General features: G+C 42.6%; 1 protein-coding gene across 1 annotated transcript in view; it reads right to left on the reverse strand.

The window, feature by feature from the left end:
* The window catches only part of DNAH3 (dynein axonemal heavy chain 3), a 198,960-nt gene that overhangs the window by 30,542 nt on the left and 146,958 nt on the right, over positions 1 to 21,460 (reverse strand). Inside the window, exons 45-52 of the mRNA XM_059036889.2 lie at positions 19,113 to 19,236; positions 18,875 to 19,031; positions 18,486 to 18,629; positions 16,848 to 17,514; positions 15,462 to 15,627; positions 13,302 to 13,518; positions 11,182 to 11,364; positions 6,643 to 6,841 (exon numbers count right to left, since the gene is read on the reverse strand). Coding sequence (XP_058892872.1) covers positions 6,643 to 6,841; positions 11,182 to 11,364; positions 13,302 to 13,518; positions 15,462 to 15,627; positions 16,848 to 17,514; positions 18,486 to 18,629; positions 18,875 to 19,031; positions 19,113 to 19,236 — 1,857 coding nt within the window. The remainder of the gene's footprint in view (positions 1 to 6,642; positions 6,842 to 11,181; positions 11,365 to 13,301; positions 13,519 to 15,461; positions 15,628 to 16,847; positions 17,515 to 18,485; positions 18,630 to 18,874; positions 19,032 to 19,112; positions 19,237 to 21,460) is intronic.

Consider the following 21,460-nt stretch of genomic DNA (forward strand, 5'->3'; position numbering starts at 1 on the left):
AAGCTGAAGGTATCACAGTCCTTGACTTCAGACTATATTACAAGGCTACAATAATCAAGGCTACATTATGGTGTTGATCCAAAAATAAAAGATACAAAAATCAATGGAACAGAATAGAGAGTCCAGGGCTTCCCTGGTGGCGCAGTGATTGAGAATCCTCCTGCCGATACTGGGGACGCGGGTTCGTGACTCGGTCTGGGAGGGTCCCACATGCTGCGGAGCGGCTGGGCCCGTGAGCCATGGCCGCTGAGCCAGCGTGTCTGGAGCTTGTGCTCCACAACGGAGGTGGCCACAACCAACAGTGAGAGGCCCGCGTACCGCAAAAAAAAAAAAAAAAAAAAAAGAATAGAGAGTCCAGAAATAAACATACTCACTTACAGTCCATTAATCTACAACAAAGGCGATAAGAATATACAATGGGGAAAAGACAACCTCTTCAATAAGTGCTGCTGGGAAAACTGGACAGCTACATGTAAAGAATGACATTAGAACATTTTCTCACACCATATACAAAAATAAGCTCAAAATGGATTAAAAACGAAATATAAGACTGGAAACCATAAAAGTCCTAGAAGGAAACATAGAACTCTCTTTGGCATAAATCATAGCAATATTTTTTTGGATTCATCTCCTAATGCAATGGAAACAAAAGCAAAACTAAACAAATGGGACCTTATGAAACTTAAAAGCTTTTGCATAGCAAAGGAAACTATGGACAAAACAAAGACAACCTACTGAATGGGGGAAAATATTTGCAAATGATATGACTGATAAGGGGTAAATATCCAATATATATAAACAGTTCATACAACTCTATATTAAGAAAACAAACAATAAAACCAAAAAATGGGCAGAAGACTTGAAAAGACATTTTTCCCAAGTAGACATACAGATGGCTAACAGGCACTGAAAAGATGCTCAACATCGCTAATTATTACAGAAATGCAAATCAAAACCACAGTGAGGTATCATGTCACACCTGTCAGAACAGTTATCATCAAACAGACCAAAATAACAAGTGTTGGAGAGGATGTGGAGAAAAGGGAACCCTCAAATACACTGGTGGGAATGTAAATTGGTACAGCCACTATGGAAAACAGTATGGAGGTTCCTCAAAAGACTAAAAATTGATCCAGCAATTACACTCCTAGATATATATCTGGAAAAAACAAAAACAGTAATTCAAAAAGACACATGCACCCCCAAGGTTCATGGCAGCATTACTTACAATAGCCAAGATATGGAAACAACCCAAGTGCCCATCAAGAGATGATGGGAGGGCTTCCCTGGTGGCGCAGTGGTTGAGAATCCGCCTGCCGATGCAGGGGACACGGGTTCGTGCCCCGGTCCGGGAAGATCCCACATGCCGCGGAGCGGCTGGGCCCGTGAGCCATGGCTGCTGAGCCTGCGCGTCCGGAGCCTGTGCTTCGCAACGGGAGAGGCCACAACAGTGAGAGGCCCGCATATCACAAAAAAAAAAAAAAAAAAAAAAAAGATGATGGGATTAAGAAGATATGGTATACATATATACAATGGAATATTACTTAGTCATAAAAATGAATGAAATACTGCCATGCAGCAACGTGGATGAATCTGGAGGCTATTATGCTTAAGGAAATAAGTCCCACAGAGAAAGACAAGTACTGTACGTTATCATTGATATGTGGAATCTAAAAAACAAAACAAATTAATGAATATAACAAAACAGACTCACAGATATAGAGAACAAAGTAGTGGTTGCCAGTGGGGAGAGGAGAGGGAGAGGAGCAATATAGGGGCAGGGGATTATGAGGTACAAATGACTATGCATAAAGTAAATAAGCTACAAGGATATATTGTATAACATAGGGAATATAGTCACTACTTCATTATAACTTAATTTTTTTAGATTGGCATCATTTTAACATCTTTATTGGAGTATAATTGCTTTACAATGTTGTGTTAGTTTCTGCTGTACAACACAGTGAATGAGCTATACGTATACATATATCCCCATAGACCCTACCTCTTGTGTCTCCCTCCCACCCTCCCTATCCCACCCCTCTAGGTGGTCACAAAGCACTGAGCTGATCTCCCTGTGCTATGTGGCTGCTTCCCACTAGCTATTTTACATTTAGTAGTGTATATATGTCAATGCCACCCTCTCACTTCGTCCCAGCTTACCCTTCCCCCTCCCAGTGTCCTCAAGTCCATTCTCTACATCTGCATCTTTATTCCTGTCCTGCCTCTAGGTTCTTCAGAATCTTTTTTTTTTTTTTTTAGATTCCATATATATGTGTTAATATATGCTACTTGTTTTTCTCTTTCTGACTTACTTCATTCTGTATGACAGACTCTAGGTCCATGCACTTTACTACAAATAACTCAATTTCATTTCTTTTTCTTGCCGAGTAATATTCCATTGTATATATTCGCCACATCTTCTTTATCCATTCATCTGTCAATGGACACTTAGGTTGCTTCCATGTCCCGGCTATTGTAGATAGTGCTGTAATGAACATTGTGGTGCATGACTCTTTTAGAAATATGATTTTCTCAGGGTAAATGAACAGTAGTGGGATTGCTGGGTCATATGGTAATTCTATTTTTAGTTTTTTAAGGAACCTCCATACTGTTTTCCATAGTGGCTGTATCAATTTACATTCCCACCAACAGTGCAAGAGTGTTCCCTTTTCTCCACATCCTCTCCAGCATTTATTGTTTGTAGATTTTTTTGATGATGGCCATTGTGACCGGTGTGAGGTGATACCTCATTGTAGTTTTGATTTGCATTTTTCTAATGATTAGTGATGTTGAGCATCCTTTCATGTGTTTGTTGGCAATCTGTATATCTTCTTTGGAGAAATGTCTATTTAGGTCTTCTGCCCATTTCTGCATTGGGTTGTTTGTTTTTTTGATATTGAGCTGCATGAGTTGCCTGTATATTTTGGAGATTAATCCTTTGTCAGTTGCTTCATTTGCAAATATTTTCTCCCATTCTGAGGGTTGTCCCTTCCTCTTGTTTATGGTTTCCTTTGCTGTGCAAAAGATTTTAAGTTTAATTAGGTCCCATTTGTTTATTTTTGTTTTCATTTCCATTTCTGTAGGAGGTGGGTCAAAAAGGATCTTGCTGTGATTTATGTCATAGAGTGTTCTGCCTAGGTTTTCCTCTAAGAGTTTTATAGTGTCTAGCCTTACATTTAGGTCTTTAATCCGTTTCGAGTTTCTTTTTGTGTATGGTGTTAGGAGGTGTTCTAATTTCATTCTTTAACGTGTAGCTGTCCAGTTTTCCCAGCACCATTTATTGAAGAGGCTGTCTTTTCTCCATTGTATACTCTTGCCTCCTTTATCAAACATAAAGTGACCATATGTGCGTGGGTTTACCTCTGGACTTTCTCTCCTGTTCCATTGATCTATATTTCTGTTTTTGTGCCAGTACCATACTGTCTTGATTACTGTAGCTTTGTAGTATAGTCTGAAGTCAGGGAGCCTGATTCCTCCAGCTCCGTTTTTCTTTCTCAAGATTGCTTTGGCTATTCAGGGTCTTTTGTGTTTCCATACAAATTGTGAAATTTTTTGTTCTAGTTCTGTGAACAATGCTGTTGGTAGTTTGATAGGGATTGCACTGAATCTGTAGATTGCTTTGGGTAGTATAGTCATTTTCACAATGTTGATTCTTCCAATCCAAGAACATGGTATATCTCTCCATCTGTTTGTATCGTCTTTAATTTCTTTCATCAGTGTCTCATAGTTTTCTGCATACAGGTCTTTTGTCTCCTTAGGTAGGTTTATTCCTATAATAACTTTATTTTTTTTTAATTAAAAAAATTTATATTTTATTTATTTGTTTTTGGCTGCACGGAGTCTTTGTTGCTGCGCACAGGTTTTCTCTAGTTGTGGCAAGTGGGTGCTACTCTTTGTTGTGGTGCATGGTCTTCTCATTGCAGTGGCCTCTTGTTGTGGAGCATGGGCTCCAGGCATGTGGGCTTTGGTAATTGTGGCACACGGGCTCCGTAGTTGTGGCTCACAGGCTTTAGAGTGCAGGCTCAGTAGTTGTGGTGCACAGGCTTAGTTGCTCTGCGGCATGTGGGATCTTCCCAGACCAGGGCTCGAACCTGTCTCCCCTGAATTGGCAGGCGGATTCTTAACCACTGTGCCACCAGGGAAGTCCCCTTTTAATAACTTTAAATGGCATATAATCTAAAGTAATTTTGAGTCACTATGCTGTACACTCGAAACTAACATAACGAATCAAGTGTACATTAAAAAAAATTTGTATGCTCCTTCTGTATTTACTACAATCTGGCACAGTGCCTAATTTATCAGTTTTCAGTATGTATTGAATGAATGTTGCCCCTTATCCCAGTCACAGATGAAGAAGGCAACCAGATCCATGGGTATGTGTTTTGAATATTCTTTTTCAAATATGGGAGGTGGGTCAGATGGAGCACATTAGGCCGTCCTTGTGATTAATCAGTCCTTCTAGTGAGTGAGTAAGTGTGTGAGGCTGTCTCCAGACAAAGAGTGAGGGTGGGGGAAGCAGCTTGCAGACTTGCAACAAAACAGAAGGCTGTCCTTGGCCTGCCCAGAAACAAAGCAGGGCCCTTATTCACCTTAGCAGCCTTCACGCTGACTAATAAATGAGTGAGTTCTGATCCCATCCCAGGGCAGTGCTCCTTTTGTTAATGTGTTAGAAAAAAGTCAAACTCTTTGACTCAGGTAATTATAAACCCTTGCCAAGCTCAGGCTCATCGAAAAAAATTGTACTTGAGATATCATATTAGGTACAACAGGTCAAATATGTCCTATTCCTAAAGCAAGCTTAGACACCAAACAAATATTTTCCATGAAAGTTTTTGTTTGCATTCTAGGAAATGATCTGCTTTGTTTAAATTCAAGGTACCCAAAACTAATTTAACTGCTCTTCTGCTCCGTCCCAATGTACTGGTTAAATTCTGTGGGTTACATGAATAGTACACAAAATTCACTTCAATTTTAAAATAAGAAGAAGGTGAATGATGCATCCTGTGCCCACCATCAATGATCCAAGAAGAGAACTGATTTTTTGTGACCTGGCCATGCTTTGCGTATCTCAGCAGTTCTCAATCCTGGCTGCACCTTAGAATCACCTGGGAGCTTTAAGAAAAATACTAATGATCAGGCCACACCCTAGACAAAAGGAATAAGAATCTCTAGGGGTGGGGGCAGCGGCTTTAGCATTCTTTAAGCTGCCAGGTGATTCCAGGGTGCAGTCAGATTATACCTCAGCTGCTTCCCTAGAGGAGCCTCCTGTAATGTCTGCTCGCTGCTTGTCCATCCTGATCACCTTTGCATTTTTTCATGTGGTTTTTGGCCTGAAACCAGCCAAGGAAGAGGGAATGCTAAACAATGGGAAGCAGAAGCCAGAGTCTCCCAAATGAGGGATCAGAAATTTCTAACATATCGGAAGGAATGGAGGAAAAGCAGGACTGTTGGAAGGATACGAGGATTCAAAAGATAGGAAATATCACTGGAGATGGTTTATAAAGTCCTTGTTCAATTCTAAGACACTGGTTTTACTGCAAGATCCTACATCTAATTTGGATTTTAAGAATGAATTTTCACCTATTCATGCTTCTAAGGCTTGATTATATAAGCTTTCCTCTTTCCCTCTGCTATTCCTTTCTTCCCTCTTCTAAGTTTCTGTTTCCTTGTCCTCCTCAGGCCCATCAGTTTCAGTCTTTCCCTCCCTTGCCCCTGTCTCTGTCCCTCTAATCCTTCACCAGCAGCTCATGTTCCTCCTCACCCCATCCCCAACCCAGATCTCTCTTGTTCTCTCTGTGTCTTTGTCTCCCTGTCTCTGTCTCTCTTCTTTCTGGTCTCTTTTCTTCCCACTCACTCTCTATTTTCGTATGTCTCTGTATCTCTGGGGGTCTCTGTCTCCATTTCTCACTTTCAGCTTTTCTGTCTCTCTGCCTGTTTTTGTTTGTTTCTCTCTCCCGCCCATATCTTTCTCTGTCTCTCTGTATCCGACATTGTAAGAGTCTCTCCCTCCCTCATTCACCTCCCCACTTTTTGTCTTTCTCCCTCCTGATTTCTTTCCCTCCCAACCTCCCTCTCCCTGTTCACGTGTCTATGTGCATGCACATGAAGGCATCTAGGTGTCTGGGTCTCTCCCCATTTATTTCTCAGTCTCTATCTCTTTCTCTCCATCTCTCTCTCTGTCTCTGTCTCATTCTCTTATCTTTTTTCCCTCTGGTTATCTCTTTCCATGTCTGTCTCTTTTTCTGTTTCTCCTTTATCTTTCTCTCTCTAGCTCTTTCTGTTTCTCTCTCTTCCTCTCACCCACACACTACTTTGTGTGCTTGCTCTCTATCAGTCCTCTTGTCTCAATGACCTTCATTTTTGTAATGATTTGTAGGCAGGGGCCTTGACTGAGCTTGGCTTCACCCAAAGATGCCTGTATTTTCCTTACTGACTGAGAGGAGAGGGGATGGTGAAGAAACACAAGTGAGCACACACGCATCCTGGTGCCTTTCTTATTTCCCCCAAGACACCACGATACTGCCTGCAGGCCTGGGGCCGGATGAGCGGGGGTGCTGGCAGCCTTCCTGGCAGGGGAGCACAGCCCGTGCAGGCCGCTGGGTCAGGAGGGGTGTTGGGTGTTGGGTGGGGGGTGGTTACCGCTGCCACTGGAGTCTGGCTTCCTCTCTGGTCTCAGCCCCTTCATCACACAGATGCTCTCCATGACCAGCTTGACAGGACCTGGTGGGTTCTGCATCGACTTCACCAGTGAGATGTCTGCTGGGTTCAGGGTGTCCAGTGCAGCGAGTGCAGCCTCCAGGGCCGGCATTGCCTCTGCCAGATCCCCTTCACATTCGCTCTGTAGGCGGCACAGAGACAGAAGGGGTGAGTGCCTGGTGCCCGGCACACTGGGAGTGAAGCAAGCTCTGCTCCTGGGGGAAGAAGCAGAAGTGAGAAGAGGTGCCTCCCGCCCTAGTGTCCTTCCAGGACACTGCTCCCTCCCGGAGGTTTGCATGGCGAGGGTGGCTCTCACAGGAAGCAGGGAAGCATGCATACATTTGGGAGCTGTGGTTTGGATGCCTTGGACATTTGAGAATTTACCGGTTTTGCAATCTTAAAAACATCAAACTTTTGGTTTTTAATGAATTCCCAAGAGATATATGCAGTGAGTGACCTCATACCCACTGATCAAGGATGGGTTGAGAAGATGAAGTAAAGAATGAAGCCTAGGGGTGAGTGACAGACGGGAAGGGGATTAGGGCAAGTTTGGGGAAGAATAAGGCATGAGGGGTGGGAGAATGTCAGAGATGGGGTGAGGGTCTGGGATGCACTGTAGCTCAGAGATGGGGTAGGGGTGGAGCTGGGGACAGGGTGGAGTTTAAGGCAAGACTTTAAGGAGGAGGAATGGGGATAAGATCAGAGCTGGGTAGTGAGTTCTGGGAAAAGGAGACCGTATACGTTTTGTCCATTATTTTTTTGTTTGAAAGCAAAGCTAATATAATGGAATATTATTCATCCATAAAAAAGAAATGAAGTAACAATTCATGCAACAACACGGATAAACCTTGAGAACATTATGCTAAGTGAAAGCAGCCAGACAGACACAAAATGCCACCTGCTCTATGATTCTATTCACATGAAATGTGCATAAAAGGAAAATCCACAGAGGCAGAAGGTAGGTTAGTGGTTGCCAGTGGCTAGGGAGAGGGAGAAATGGCTAGTGACTGCTAATGGGTATAGGTTTCTTTTTGGGTAATGAAAATGTTCTAGAAGTAGATAGTGGTGATTGTTGTACAACTTTGTGAATATACTAAAACCTCTGAATTGCATGATTTAAAAAGGTGAATGTTAATGGTATGTGAATTATATCTCAATTTTTTTTAAAAAAGGGAAGATTAACATTATAAGATTCCAGAATTTTATAGATTACAGTTGGCCCTCTGTACCTGTAGATCTGGAACCACGGGTCCAGAGGGCAGACTGCAGGGGCTTGAGCATCTGTGGATTTTGGTATCTGTGGGGTCAGAGGCTGGGGGGTTGGAGTGGGGAGGGCTGGACCCAATCCCTTGCAAATACAACTGCATTTAGCAGTTAAATTACCAAATCCTCTTCCAACAACAACAATGAAACGAGGACTCAAGACGTAAAATGAGTTAGCCAAGGTCACAAAGCTGTTTAGTCAATGGGCCAAGCTCCAACCCTGGGCCCCAGCTCCCCACTCAGTGAATTTTCTGTTAGTCTCCCAGCGCAGGGACTGATCACACAGCCATGACTGAAGTGAAACTTCAAAAGAGAATGTTAAAAGCAGCATGTGTTGAAGTCTACGTCCTGCACGTTTATTGTGATAAGCAAACAAAATAAAGGAGGTTCCACCTTCTTACATACAGGTGTGTGCACATGTGTATATATACACGCGTGTGTATATCATGGATTCTTTATTTTAGGTTTTCTGCTTTTCCTATAAACTTATAGCAAGGTTTTATTTGGCTTCCTTATATTAACCCCCACCCCCAGACGAGTCACGTTAGATGTCCCCAGTATCAAAATGGAATGTCCCTGCTTTGGATGGTAAGAATGGCTCAGTCCCAGGGGCAACTCAGTTTGCCCTTCTTCAGCCCTAGGATATGTGCCAGAGTGCAAGACAAAGGGAAGGACCAGAGCTGACCCCTGCCGCTTCTTATGACCAGCTTCAGAAAGGGTTGGTGGCAGAGGAGACTACGGGTATTGGCTCAGCTACATCTTTGGATTCTCAGTAGATTTCAACCATCCCAGATGCCCCTGGTGTCCTATTATTGATAGTTCTGTGTCACTTTCTTATAATGTGCCAGACAACTAGTGGTCCGCATTCACATTATGCCTCCCAGTGGCCCGGTAGCTCTGCTTCTTTCCTAAGGGTAAGGCCTGGATTCTAGCAAGTTTGTTACGTGACTCAAAAGGCCTCTAATTGTAACATTATCTCTAGCAGTGATTCTCAACCCTGACGCTGCATCAGAGTCACTGAGGAGCATTTAGGGCATCCTCATGGTCAGGCTCCACACCCAGAGATTCTGATTCATTCAGTCTGGGTGGGGTCTGGGCATTTGCGTTTTTAAAACTCCAAAGCTCTGTTGAGAGATTCCAGTTGATACTCTGGAAACACTGAAAACAAGGCAGGAAGAAACAGACTTCAATGCCCAATAGGGGAATGGCTACTTGATAGGTGAAGCACCTATCTAAAATGGTCATTAAAATGATTGTATGACATTTTGGAAAAACATTTGTGATAAGCTGTTAAAGAAATTAAAAAGCATAAAGCAAATCACAATTATGCTATGATTGCAATAACAAAACTATCCACGTGTATAGACAGGAACTAGAGGAAAACATGGAAAATTGGAAAGGTGTTAAAGTTGAGCTCTTAAAAATTCTTTTGTATGTGTTATGACACCATTTGTTTCTATGATAAAAAAAAATTAAGATTAAAAATGACTGGGCTTCCCTGGTGGCGCAGTGGTTGAGAGTCCATCTGATGATGCAGGGGACATGGGTTCATGCCCCGGTCTGGGAAGATCCCACATGCTGCGGAGCGGCTGGGCCCGTGAGCCATGGCCGCTGAGCCTGCACGTCCGGAGCCTGTGCTCCGCAATGGGAGAGGCCACAACAGTGAGAGGCCTGCGTACTGCAAAAAAAAAAAAATAAATAAAGACTTCTGTGGGGACTTCTCTGGTGATCCAGTTGTTGAGAATCTGCCTTACAATGCAGGGGGTGCAGGTTCGATTCCTGGTTGGGAAGCTAAGATCTCACATGCAGCAGGGTGGGGCAACTAAGCCCGCACACCACAACTACTGAGCTCTCCAGCCACAACTAGAGAGAAGCGCATGAGTCCGCACGCTCTGGAGCCCACACGCCGCACAATGAAGATCCCACATGTGGGCTGCAACTAAGACCTGACACAGGCCTCCCCCCAAAAAATAAAATAAAAAAGACCTCTGTGGCTTAGCAGTGCACAGAGCAGTAGGGCTGTTTGAGGCATGTGAAGCACAGTGCCTGCAGATGAAATGTAATCAACTCTGCAGTACTCCTGACGTCATTTATTATCCTTGTTACAGGGGAAAGAAATGATCCGTTAGCTTACAAAGAATTGACCAATGTAAGCAAACCATTTTATTTGGAAGCAAGCTCTTGTTTGAAGAATGGTCAGAAGAATTTTCTAACTGCTAAGTGGAGACACAGGGACAAGCATCTTCAGCTCAGTGCCAAGAGCCTTGGAGTCTGATCCTACCAACTAGCTGTGAGGCTCTGCAAAGTCAATTTACCACTTAACCTCAGTGTTGTTGACTTCTAGACATGGATGGCTGTCATTAGTAAGTCCAAAGTCATTGTGATAATGGAACCGTATACTTGATTTTGTTTTGTGGTATGCAGGCCTCTCACTGCTGTGGCCTCTCCTGTTGCGGAGTACAGGCTCCGGATGCGCAGGCTCTGCGGCCATGGCTCACGGGCCCAGCCGCTCCGCGGCATGTGGGATCTTCTCGGACCGGGGCACGAACCTGTGTCCCCTGCATCGGCAGGCGGACTCTCAACCACTGTGCCACCAGGGAAGCCCCGAACCGTATACTTGAAAGTGCTTGGGGAAATATATAACATGAACATTAATTAGATTTTCTTCTAATATCTTAATATAGGTGAAGCCCTTCCCAGGACTGTTCTTTGGTATAAGAATTACCTTCAAATGGGGTCCTCTAGATTCAACAGTCTGTCATTTGACAAATATTTACTCCACACCTATGACATGCCAGCCACATTTGAGCAAAAACATGATTGAGGCGAAGGAGATAGCCAGAGGGAACAGCCAGTGCAAGGGCCCTGGGGTGGGAACATGCCTTGTGTTTCTTTGGGGAATAGCTAGGAGGCTGGTGTGCCCAGAAGAGTTAATGAGGGGAAAGTAATAAGAGATATGGTTAGATCTTGTTGGTGCTTATAGGACTTGACTCTGAGTGAGATGGAGAGTATTTGTAAAACAATAATGCTTCCTGGAGAGAGCCAGGTATCATTTACTAGCTATGTGATGCTGGGAAAGCATCCTTTCAAGCCTCATATTTTTCCTCTGCAAGATGGGCATGACCATGCCTATTCTGCAAGATTTTGTTAGGCTCTAGTGAGATAACAGATGAACCCTGAAAATGCTGGTTCCCGTTCTTCTCTCTCAGCAGTTTATACCTTGATTCCTTGAGCAATGGCGGCAGCAGCATTGGCTTCTTCTTCGTCAGCTTGCACCAGAAGTTTCTTGGCATCAGCTTCTCGCGTCTCCCCTTCAATTTTCACCATCATCTTAGCAGTCTCCTCAGAGGTCTGAATGAGTTGGGGTTGGAGGGCAGTCAGTTCTACTTGCATGACGGCCACCTAGCAAGGAGAGGAAGGTGGGAAGGGTGCAGGGTCAGCTATGTCAATGCCGAAAATGGCATGGCTGGCAAAAGTTGAAACGATTCTCTAACCTATGATACACGCAGAAAATACTAATGATTTTAATGGTACTGGGTACATATTTGTTGGCTGGAGTTTCTCTCTTTGATCTTTCAATATTTCGTTACTGAGTTCATGCTATGTGTTGTAGTTACCAAGTTCTGTGGTAGGCACTATACATATAACAGTAAACAAAAAAATTTTTTTAAAGATACAACACTTAAAAAAAGATATTCCTCCTGCATTGAGCCTACACTCTAGGGTTGGGGGCAGCAAAAGACAGAACAAAAGTAAGTTAGCGGGAAAAAAAAAACCTACATTTTTTTAAGGCTGTGAAGGAATCATACACGGCTGAGAGAGCTGGGATAGAAGGAACTTTCAAGGCCATTTTTTCCCAACAGTCTGATGCTCTCTAGAAAATTCCTGCCCAGTAGTTTTCTGGCCACTGTTTGAACACTCCTAATGGTGGGGAGCTCGCCACCTCTCAGGAGAGCTGGGCCATTTTTCAGGCAGGCAGTTTTTCCCCACTGGTCCTGATTCTGCCTTCTAAGGCAGCTCAGATGCTTATCTGAAGAGAGTTTCATGACCTTGAACTCACTGTCCACAGAAAGCCCACATGAGAGAAGAAGCATAGCATGCTGGCCTGATCAGGAACACAGACTCTGCAGTCATGCAGACCTAAGTTTCAGTTTTGGCCTCACAACTTGCACCAGCTACTCACAAAGCTGTGTGATCATGGGCAAGTTGCCTGGCCTCTCTGGGTCCTTGGTCTCTTTGTGTGTAATGTGGTGATAACAGTACTTTCCTCATATACAGCACCAGGCACGTGGTAGGGCTCAAGTAATGTTAACTGGCACCACATTCTCTTTACTGGTCTAGACTGTCTCAGGTCATTTTGCTGCTCAACACAGCTTGCTCACCCTTGTCTGGAAAGACTCCAATTTTTAACATCTCTCTAAAAGCTAAGGACCCTGGATTGGACCCAGCAACTGCAGGAGCAGAGCAACAGAGGCACCTCTGATGTTCTTTCCCGTCCCTGTGCGCATGTTGGTGTGTCTGCTGTACTCAGTGACAGGTCAACCTACTGCAAACCATTCAGTTGCCTGAGTTCTTTTTTTTTTTTAACGTTTTTATTGGAGTTTAAATGCTTTATAATGGTGTATTAGTTTCTGCTTTATAATGAAGTGAATCAGTTATACATATACATATATTCCTTCTTTAGTTCTTTATTGGTGCTGAAAATCCACGTCTTAATATGGTTTTGTCAAGAGGCTCAAGCACAAATCAATTACTAATTTATATGCCAGGCATTTTGCTAAGGGTTACACTTGTGTCAGCTCATTTAATCTTCATAATAGCCCTATGAAGTGAAGACTGTTATTATCACTTCTTTTTATAGAAGAGGAAACTAAGGCCCTAAGAGGTGAAATAACATCTTCAAGTTTCTATAGCTGATAAGTTATAAAGCTGGAATTTGAGTCCAGGCCCTGCTTTTAACCACTGCCTTACTCTGCCCAGTTCCCCACGAGAGTATCCAGGGCTGGGGCAAGGGTGAGGTGAGTAAGGCACTTGCCTTGGACACAAAATTTAAGCAGGCTCCAAAAAATTCAGTATTCAAGATAAATAGTATTTTACTGTAATGTTGTAAAAAGTTAAAATTAGTTCAAAAAGATCCATGATGAACAAAACATCAAAATCTTAAAGACAGACAGGGCTGGGTTTAGGCCAAGCAAGTGAGGTGAGTTCTGCGAGCACAGGGTCAGAGGCTGTCTTTATTTTATTTGCTGCTCTCTTGACTTCTGTACCCGAACAAGTGCTTTACCGCATCCAATTAGTCTTGGACCTCTTTGGACCTGTACTATTTTGGCAGCGCTCACCTGTGAAGCGGCAAATTTAAGTTTCTGCAGGCCTGTCAGGTAGCGGTTCCTCATCATATCCACCTCTTGCCTCTTCCTATTCAGGAGTGTCTTGAAGGTTAGGATCAATTCGAGGTAGGAGGTGGGGGTAACGTAGTTGTGTCTGCGAAATGTGTTGTAATAATCAAGCGACAGCTTTTTCACACTCTCCTGGAAATATGTGCACAAGGAGATGACCCTGTCGAGGACACAAAGGTGGTTAGGCAGGCCCTACTCGTTCCAGAGAGATCCAGTACAGCCTTGGTTCACAGATGTGAGAATGTGAGAAAGTCACTCACTATGGCCCACTAGAATCCCAAATTCTCTGAAGCATGTCAACAGAGCCTCGAGAATGATTGGGCAAGTATATATATTCTTACTAGAATGATCTTTGATTAGGTAATTTCTACCTTTAATCACTTTTGTGACTCACCAGGGCTTCAGCAGGAGTTCTTAACCTTTGTCAGTCTGGTGAAGCCTCTGAACTTTGAAGAATAATGTTTTAAAATGCATAAAATAATATATAGAGGGTTACAAAGGAAACCAATTATGTTGAGAGAATTTTCAAAATATTTTAAAAACCAAATTTATGATATATATGCTTTTATTTATGCATTAAATCAGGGATCAGCAGACTTTTCCTGGTAAGGACCAGATACTAAATATTTTAGGCTTATGGGACAACTTCCCTGGTGGCCCAGTGGTAAAGAATCCACCTTCCAATGCAGGGGACATGGGTTTGATCCCCGGTCAGGGAACTAAGATCTCACATGCCGCGGGGCAACTAAGCCCGCACCACAACTACTGAGCTCACGTGCCTCACCTAGAGAGCCTGTGTGCCGCAAACTACAGAGCCCATGTGCTCTGGAACCGCATGCCAAAACTACAGAGCCCACGCACCCTGGAGCCTGCGCACCACAACTAGAGAGAGAAAACCCACACGCCACAACTAGAGAGAAGCCCCTGCGCCACAACAAAGAGCCTGTGCGCTGCAACAAAAGATCCCGCATGCTTCAACCAAGATCCCATGTGCCGCAACTAAGACCCGACACAGCCAAAAATTAAAAAAAAAAAAAATGTAGGCCTTGTGAGCCACATGGTCTCAAGAGCAACTATTCAACTCTGCCACTGTAGTGTGCATGGCTGTTTCCCAATAAAACATTATTTACGAAAATAGGCTGTGAACTAGACTTGGCACATGGATTATCATTTGCCAACTGTGGCATTAAATAGTAAGATTGGACAGCAGGTCTAACAACTACCATCATTTTGAAGGAAATGATATATTTGGGGCATCTGTAATGACTGAATGAGTTATGAAAATAACTGTGATTCCTACTGGTAACAAAGTCACACAATCCTACTGGGGTTTACTGCTTACATTCATCATTGAAAGAAATGCAAAGTATCAGTTAGATGTCAGTGAAAATGAAGATGTACTTTTTCCCCACTCACATTCACTGTCCCTCTGAATTCTGTTCATGAGCCTATGGACCCAGGTTAAGGGTCTTCTGGCCTAGAGAACAAAGTTCAAAGTTCTTAAAAGCCATGAATATTCTGACTGCTACCTATTTCTTCATTTTCTATTCATTCATTTAATAAGCAGTAATTGAACCTACTATGTACCAGGCACTTGCTAGGCACTAAGGATACAGAAGTGTACAAGAAGGTGATAGGACCCCCTGCCTTCATGGGACACCTAGAATGGTCAACAGTCTCAACCCTTCTCTTACTGTAGCCAAAATTCAGTGCTTTTTTTTTCATTTGTATATCTGCTTTATACAAAAAAAGAGTAAGTTATTTTCATAACAAAAAACCCTCACAGGAACCAGTTTTCATCCCCTTGGCAGCAATATCACCCCTCTTGAGAATGCATGCTCTAAGACTATTGAAATAGCTATAGTATTATATCCAGGTTCTCATAGCTATGACAACAGTGCATCTCTAGGACAATTCTGAACAATGAAATGTTATTCTTTTTCAGCAAAGGTGTTTTATTAAATATCTAAATGTAATTTAAAAATATAAGACATTTTCTATACATAAAATGATAAGTTTTGAAACAGCAACAAGAATAGAGACAATATCTAGATTTTCATTTGAAATATTTGGTTGCCGTACTAAAATGCAGCTAACACTTACTCTATCCGAATATTGTCATCGAGCTTCACATCTTCTAGAAATGTGTTGGCTACCAATTCCAGGGCATCTGTGGGCCAAGACTGGAACCAGTCAATTGTGCAGCAATTGATCAGGGAAGGGAACATCCGCAGGCGGTTCCGGAAGGCGTCCCCAATCGGACTCATGGCTAAAGAAAAGTAGACTTCATTAGTTCTCTTTCTCCAAGTCAAGGAGGCTGAAAGGGACAGGCAGGTCTTTCCAAGGATTCTGGTGGGGTAAGGGAGCAGTCATGTTTCCTATTGGCACTCCAGGGTGTGATTGGGAATAGTCAGGATGAGTGCCTGGGAAGCACAGGGGAATCATGGGATATTTTCAGGAAACTTTGTGATGGGAATTCAGTTTATTACAATACCTTCTGGCTCGTCTCCAGTATCCACATTGTCCCTTCCAGATCCTTAGGGTCACATAGCCAGAGTGGTTTGAGTCCTTTGACCCACGTGCTCTGTTTGTTCTGACTCACAGACATAAGGGAGCTGTGGGGCCATCAGCTTGTTTCTGACCTCATCCCCATCCAACCACAAAGGTCGGATTCTATGCCCCAAATTCCATTCACTGTTTATTTAGACCCAGTGTGGTGGGAGGAAGCATAAGGCACAGGTGAAAGGGTGAGGAGGTCAGCATGGCTAAAAAGGAGAGAAGGGGAAGCTTGGTTGGAGATGAGAGTGGAGCAGAGGCAGGGGACAGCCTGGCAGGTGGCCTTATAAGACTATAGCTTAGGAATTTTGGTCTTTGTCTGAATAGAAAGCAATTTAGGTGTTTTAATTTGTGTATGTGTGTAAATATATAATGATCACATTTGCAATACATGAAAAAAAAAACCCCATCCTCACTCAGTGGAACATAAAGGTCTGGAACGGACAGAGTGGACATAGAGGAGTTAGAAGGCTGTAGAGGTGAGGTCTGGGTGAGATGATAGCAGCTTAGCTAACATGAAGGTGGCAGAGATAGAGATAAGTGGGTAGATATGCGAGAGAGAAGGCAAAAATTGACAGGACATGGTAACAAGAGAGAAGTATTGAACACGACCCCTGAGTTTCTGAATAGATTGGAGATATCATTCATAGAGAGAAGAACTCCAGGTGCTGTTCTGTGAGGTTGCCCGGTAATGTACTAAAAGGAAGGAGAGGGTTCAGAGGAGAATTCAGAGAACTTAGGAGAGTGGGACAGGTTTAAAACAGTTGTGCAGGACAGTGGAAGTTTCCAAAGGAGTTCTAGGCACTGACCCGTGGGCGAGTGAGTGCCTTGGCTGGATCATTCCTGGCACCACTGTAAGAGGAACAGGCTTAAGGCACAGGAGATCCTGAAATACCCAGAGGAAAAGGGCAAACTGAATTTGCTTCTTCTTACCAAGGACAATGTGAAGGTTGTTTTTCACTCTCTCAATAAAGAAGTTATACATAGAAAGAGGAGTGGTTTCGATCTTCTCACTTTCTGTCCTTGCTGCCATTTGCATCTTCTCCACAAGGTCAGCCTTCTCGTCAGCGGGGAAGATGTTGGGCACGTCTCCCGTGTTCAGAAGCACGTTGATGTCCTCAGTGAATGACTCGTCCTTGATCTGGTTATCGGTGAGGAGGAACACAGTACTCTTGGAGGCCACACCAACCTGTAGCATGATCTTCTTCAGGTCCTCTCGCCAGTCATTGTCTGAGTAGCTCTTAGTGATCTCGATCTGGTACAGCTCATATGAGTTCATGAATGTGGACAGTTTGCTGGCACTTTGCCGCCCACTGCCCCCAATGCCCACCAGGAGCAAGTGGCCTTTCTCCTGCTTCAGGACCCTGCATATCCTGGAGATGTGCTCAATGGTGAACCTAAACATGACCAAGGACATGGGGGCCTTGCTGATGTTGTTGAACTCTTCCAGGTAATACTCCATGACCACTGTGAGCTGTTTTAAGTCAGTGATCTCATCATAGATTTTTTGGTCACTTCCTGGCTTGAAGAAATCTCCAAAGAAGAGGCTACGGATATTATCATCAACTATCTTTCCAGTGGGTGACAGGTGGATGAGGACCTGTAGGAAAGGTAAGTCTCAGCTAGGCATTCAGCCAGTAGCCCCAGCCACCATGGTACTGGGAGGTGTAGAGGGAGGGAGCAGGGGATGGCAGGGGATGTATTTGTTTCCTCCGAGCATTCTTCAAAGTCATGGTTCATCAACATTTTTTTTTCTTTAAACAAAATATGTGGATCTCGTGGTTGTAAAGACTATGATGAAAGGACATTTGAGAAAAGAGTATGAAAGCAAGGGTCAATCTGTTTGCTAAGTGATTAAAACATTGGTGGTCAGATTGTAAGATCCCAAAAGGAGGTAGTAGAAAGATGGCATCATTTTTAATGTACTTGCTCCTTCACCAAATAGAAGTGCAGGCATTTCCCTGGTCCCCACTCTGTACCTAGAGTAGAAATGCTTTAGATGCCTCTTCTTTCTGATATTAGAAACTGGCAGTGCTTCTGCACTTGGCCTCTGGATGCAACATGAAACACTTGCAATTTTTTCTATGGAGAAATCGTAGCTTCTTAAGAATAGAGGTAGAACTAGATGATGCAAATACATAGGCTTAAAACTTTTCTTATATCAAAATAGAAAAGAGAAAATATTTACAAATGGGAAACCATGACAATCTTTCACTCGGGCTTTACCAGGGCATCAATCAAACCATGAAAATTCATGGTGTATTTATTTCTCAACTCACAAATTAACTGACCTTGCAAATGCATTTTACATTAATCATAAACAATAACATCATATCATAAACCGTAAGTTTGAATGTACCCAAACTTATATGTTACCAGGGAAGTGAAGTGAAATTGGGCCAACTATTATATCACCAAATTGAGTGACTGGTTGGCTCAATACACTGTTTCTTGAGATTCAAAAAGTGGAGCTGTAAGTCTCTAGTAGGAAGACAATCTGAAATCTGAGACTAGCATGATCAAAGATTTGGGGCAATTTCTGAGGCCAAATGATCACAGGGTCTGGCTTACCTTTTCCACAGACTTCTTGAAGCAATTGGAGGTGGTTTCCCTCACCGTGTTGAAAAAGACCTGTCTGTCCTCATGATCAATCAGACGGTCATAGAAGACCCGGTAAACCTCATGGATCCAAAGCCGGATAAATTTTTCTACATCCTGAAAATCCAGTTAATTATTTGAATAAATGGCAGGTGGTGACTGAGGTGGTAGTTCTCAAATAGTTTACAAATCCTGGGGTCGATATGGGACTTTAATGAGATAATGCTTACAAAATACTTAGCACAATGCTTAGCATAGATTAAATGCTTGATAGAAGTTAGATATTACTCTTATCATTGTATATTCCATGTAGCCAAGGATAGCACTGAATGAACCTGATAACAGAAAAGATAGCGGCTGACCTGTAGGTGGGTGTGAGGGCAGAGCAATACCCCTTGGATCACCCGTGAGAAGTCCCGCAGGTTAAAGACATAGTGTGACTTGGAGGGAGTTGGCAAGAAATTCTCCACTGCAGCTTTATAAATTGTCATCGTAGCTTGTACCAGCAACTTTCCATACCTTGGGAGGAAGGAGAAGGCAGACCAGTTAAAGAGGGGCCAGAACTGAGGAACCCAGTCCAATAACACAGAAACCTCTTACCTTAAGAACATCACATCAAACCCTTTTCCAAAGTGCCAGTCAGTGACTGAACTGAAAATCTTGGTTAAAATGTCATCCTCAAAGGCATTGATGGAAATGATATTCAGATGGCGAGTGAATCGTCCTGGAAAACATGCACAGGTGTGAGTGTGCGTATATTCTCACACTTACCTCCTGGGCCCAGAGATCCTGAGATATAGAAGAGTTTTCCCTCTGCCTTAATGTTCTAGAGCTGTGCTGTCCAATATGGCAGCCTTATGAAAATTAAACAACGTTAAAATTTATTTCCTCAGTCTCACTAGCCACATTTCAACTACTCAGGAATAACATGTGACTAGTGGCTGTTGCATTGCACAGTACAGATATAGAACGTCTCCATGATTGCAGTTCTGGTAATAGTGCTAGTCCAGTGCTCAAGGTTGTTAAAAGGTAAAGGCTATGGGAGGCTTCCCTGGTGGCGCAGTGGTTGAGAGTCCGCCTGCGGATGCAGGGGATACGGGTTCGTGCCCCGGTCCGGGAAGATCCCGCGTGCCGTGGAGCGGCTGGGCCCGTGAGCCATGGCTGCTAAGCCTGCGCGTAATCAAACAACTCAGAAATACTTTTATAGAAAGTATTCCTTACCTCCCCCACACAAAATCCATTCTCTCTCCCCTCCCCACTGTTAGTCTGACATTCTAACATCTCTGTATCTGTATCTATGTACCCAATGTTAGATATCCATATACTTATAGTTATACTATGTATCAGCTTTATTGAGATGTAATTCACATACTATACAATTCATCCATTTAAAGTACACAATTCAATGATTTTTTGGATTTTAGTTGTGCAACCATTACCACAATCAATAGCAGAACATTTTAATCACCCTAAAAAGAAATCCTTTACCCACTAGCAGTCACTCCCCATTTCCTTGCAGCCCTTGGCAACTAATAATCTATTTTTTGTCTCTATAGACTTGCCTGAATATATTCTTTTAAAAGTATTTTTCTATATAAAGTAAAGCAAAGATATAGAAAAATCACACAAAACAAATGTACAGTTTAGTGAATCATTATAAAGTTAACATCCCTACATCTACCATCCATGTCAAGAAATACAACTTTGCCAGCCCTCCATAGGAGCCCCTCCATAGATCCCATCCCAATCACAGACCTCTCCCTTTCTCCCTCAAAAAGTTGCCACTATCCTGACTTTTAAAGTAATTGCTATCTTGCGTCTTTATTAACTATGTGTTCATTTCTAGATACCAGAGTTTAATCCCACTAATTTAAAAAACTGATATGTCTTTTAAGTCTCTTTTATCTTCTGTCTATTGACTAGCTGGACTGTTTGATCTGTAGAAGTTTCCACAGTCAGGATCTTGTTGATTGCCTATTCATGGTGTAATTTCTTTGGTTCCTCTGCCCTTCATATTTCCTACCAATTTGCAGCTGTATCCAGAGACTTAATCAGATTCAGGTTCCATCTCTTTGGCCAGACTATAGGTGGTGGTGTAGTCCTTCATCAGAGGGCACATGATGTTGTCTCTCCCTCTGCAATGTTGGTAGCTACTGATTCTCAATGGCTAGATCCATTAATTCACTGAAGTTTGCCAAATGGTGATATTCTGATTCTATTATTTCTTTTTCATTTACTATATAGTTTATTAAAATATTAGGAATATTTTTAGAAAGGGACACTTCCCCTTCATCTACTATTTGCTTTTACAGTGGTATACTTCATATAAGGAAGTCAAAATAAATGCTTGCTTCTTTCCATTTATTTATCAGTTTTCAAGATAGTGAACTGGTTTTTCATCATCCTCTGAAGATGACCAGCTATGATTGTTATTACTGATTCATAGATTTAAATATCTTTTGATAAATTTCAATCCATTTAAATTACTATCATTGTTGAAACTCAAATTTCCCCATATTTGCCAGTTAAAGCCTCCTTGTGCTGTTAACTGAATGCTTTTGACATGACTCTGTAGTCTTTGAAAGCTTTCTCATGATTGGATATATGAAAACATTACAGGCATATATGAAGATGTTACAGGCATATCTTGTATATTTCCTGCCCCAGACATGCAATAAACCATTTCCCCAAGAAGCCTGGTTTATTTTAGTAGGAAACTGGATTTCAAGACCACAGTCTTGGTGCTAAGAATTCTTATTGTTAATGAGTTGGTTATTACTTTTTAGACCTGGAACATGAGTTAGTACTGATATTTCAAATTTAGGACTCCAGAGCTTTTTCTTAACTTCTTCTATATTATGTCTTGATTTCCTTTTCTCCACACTGAGTCTTGGTTCTCAAGGACACAAGGGACAGTAGAAACAGAAATTACTATAGTTACTCATTCA

The sequence above is a fragment of the Kogia breviceps genome, chromosome 14 (genome assembly GCF_026419965.1).
Source record: "Kogia breviceps isolate mKogBre1 chromosome 14, mKogBre1 haplotype 1, whole genome shotgun sequence".
NCBI classification, from domain to species: domain Eukaryota; kingdom Metazoa; phylum Chordata; class Mammalia; order Artiodactyla; family Physeteridae; genus Kogia; species Kogia breviceps.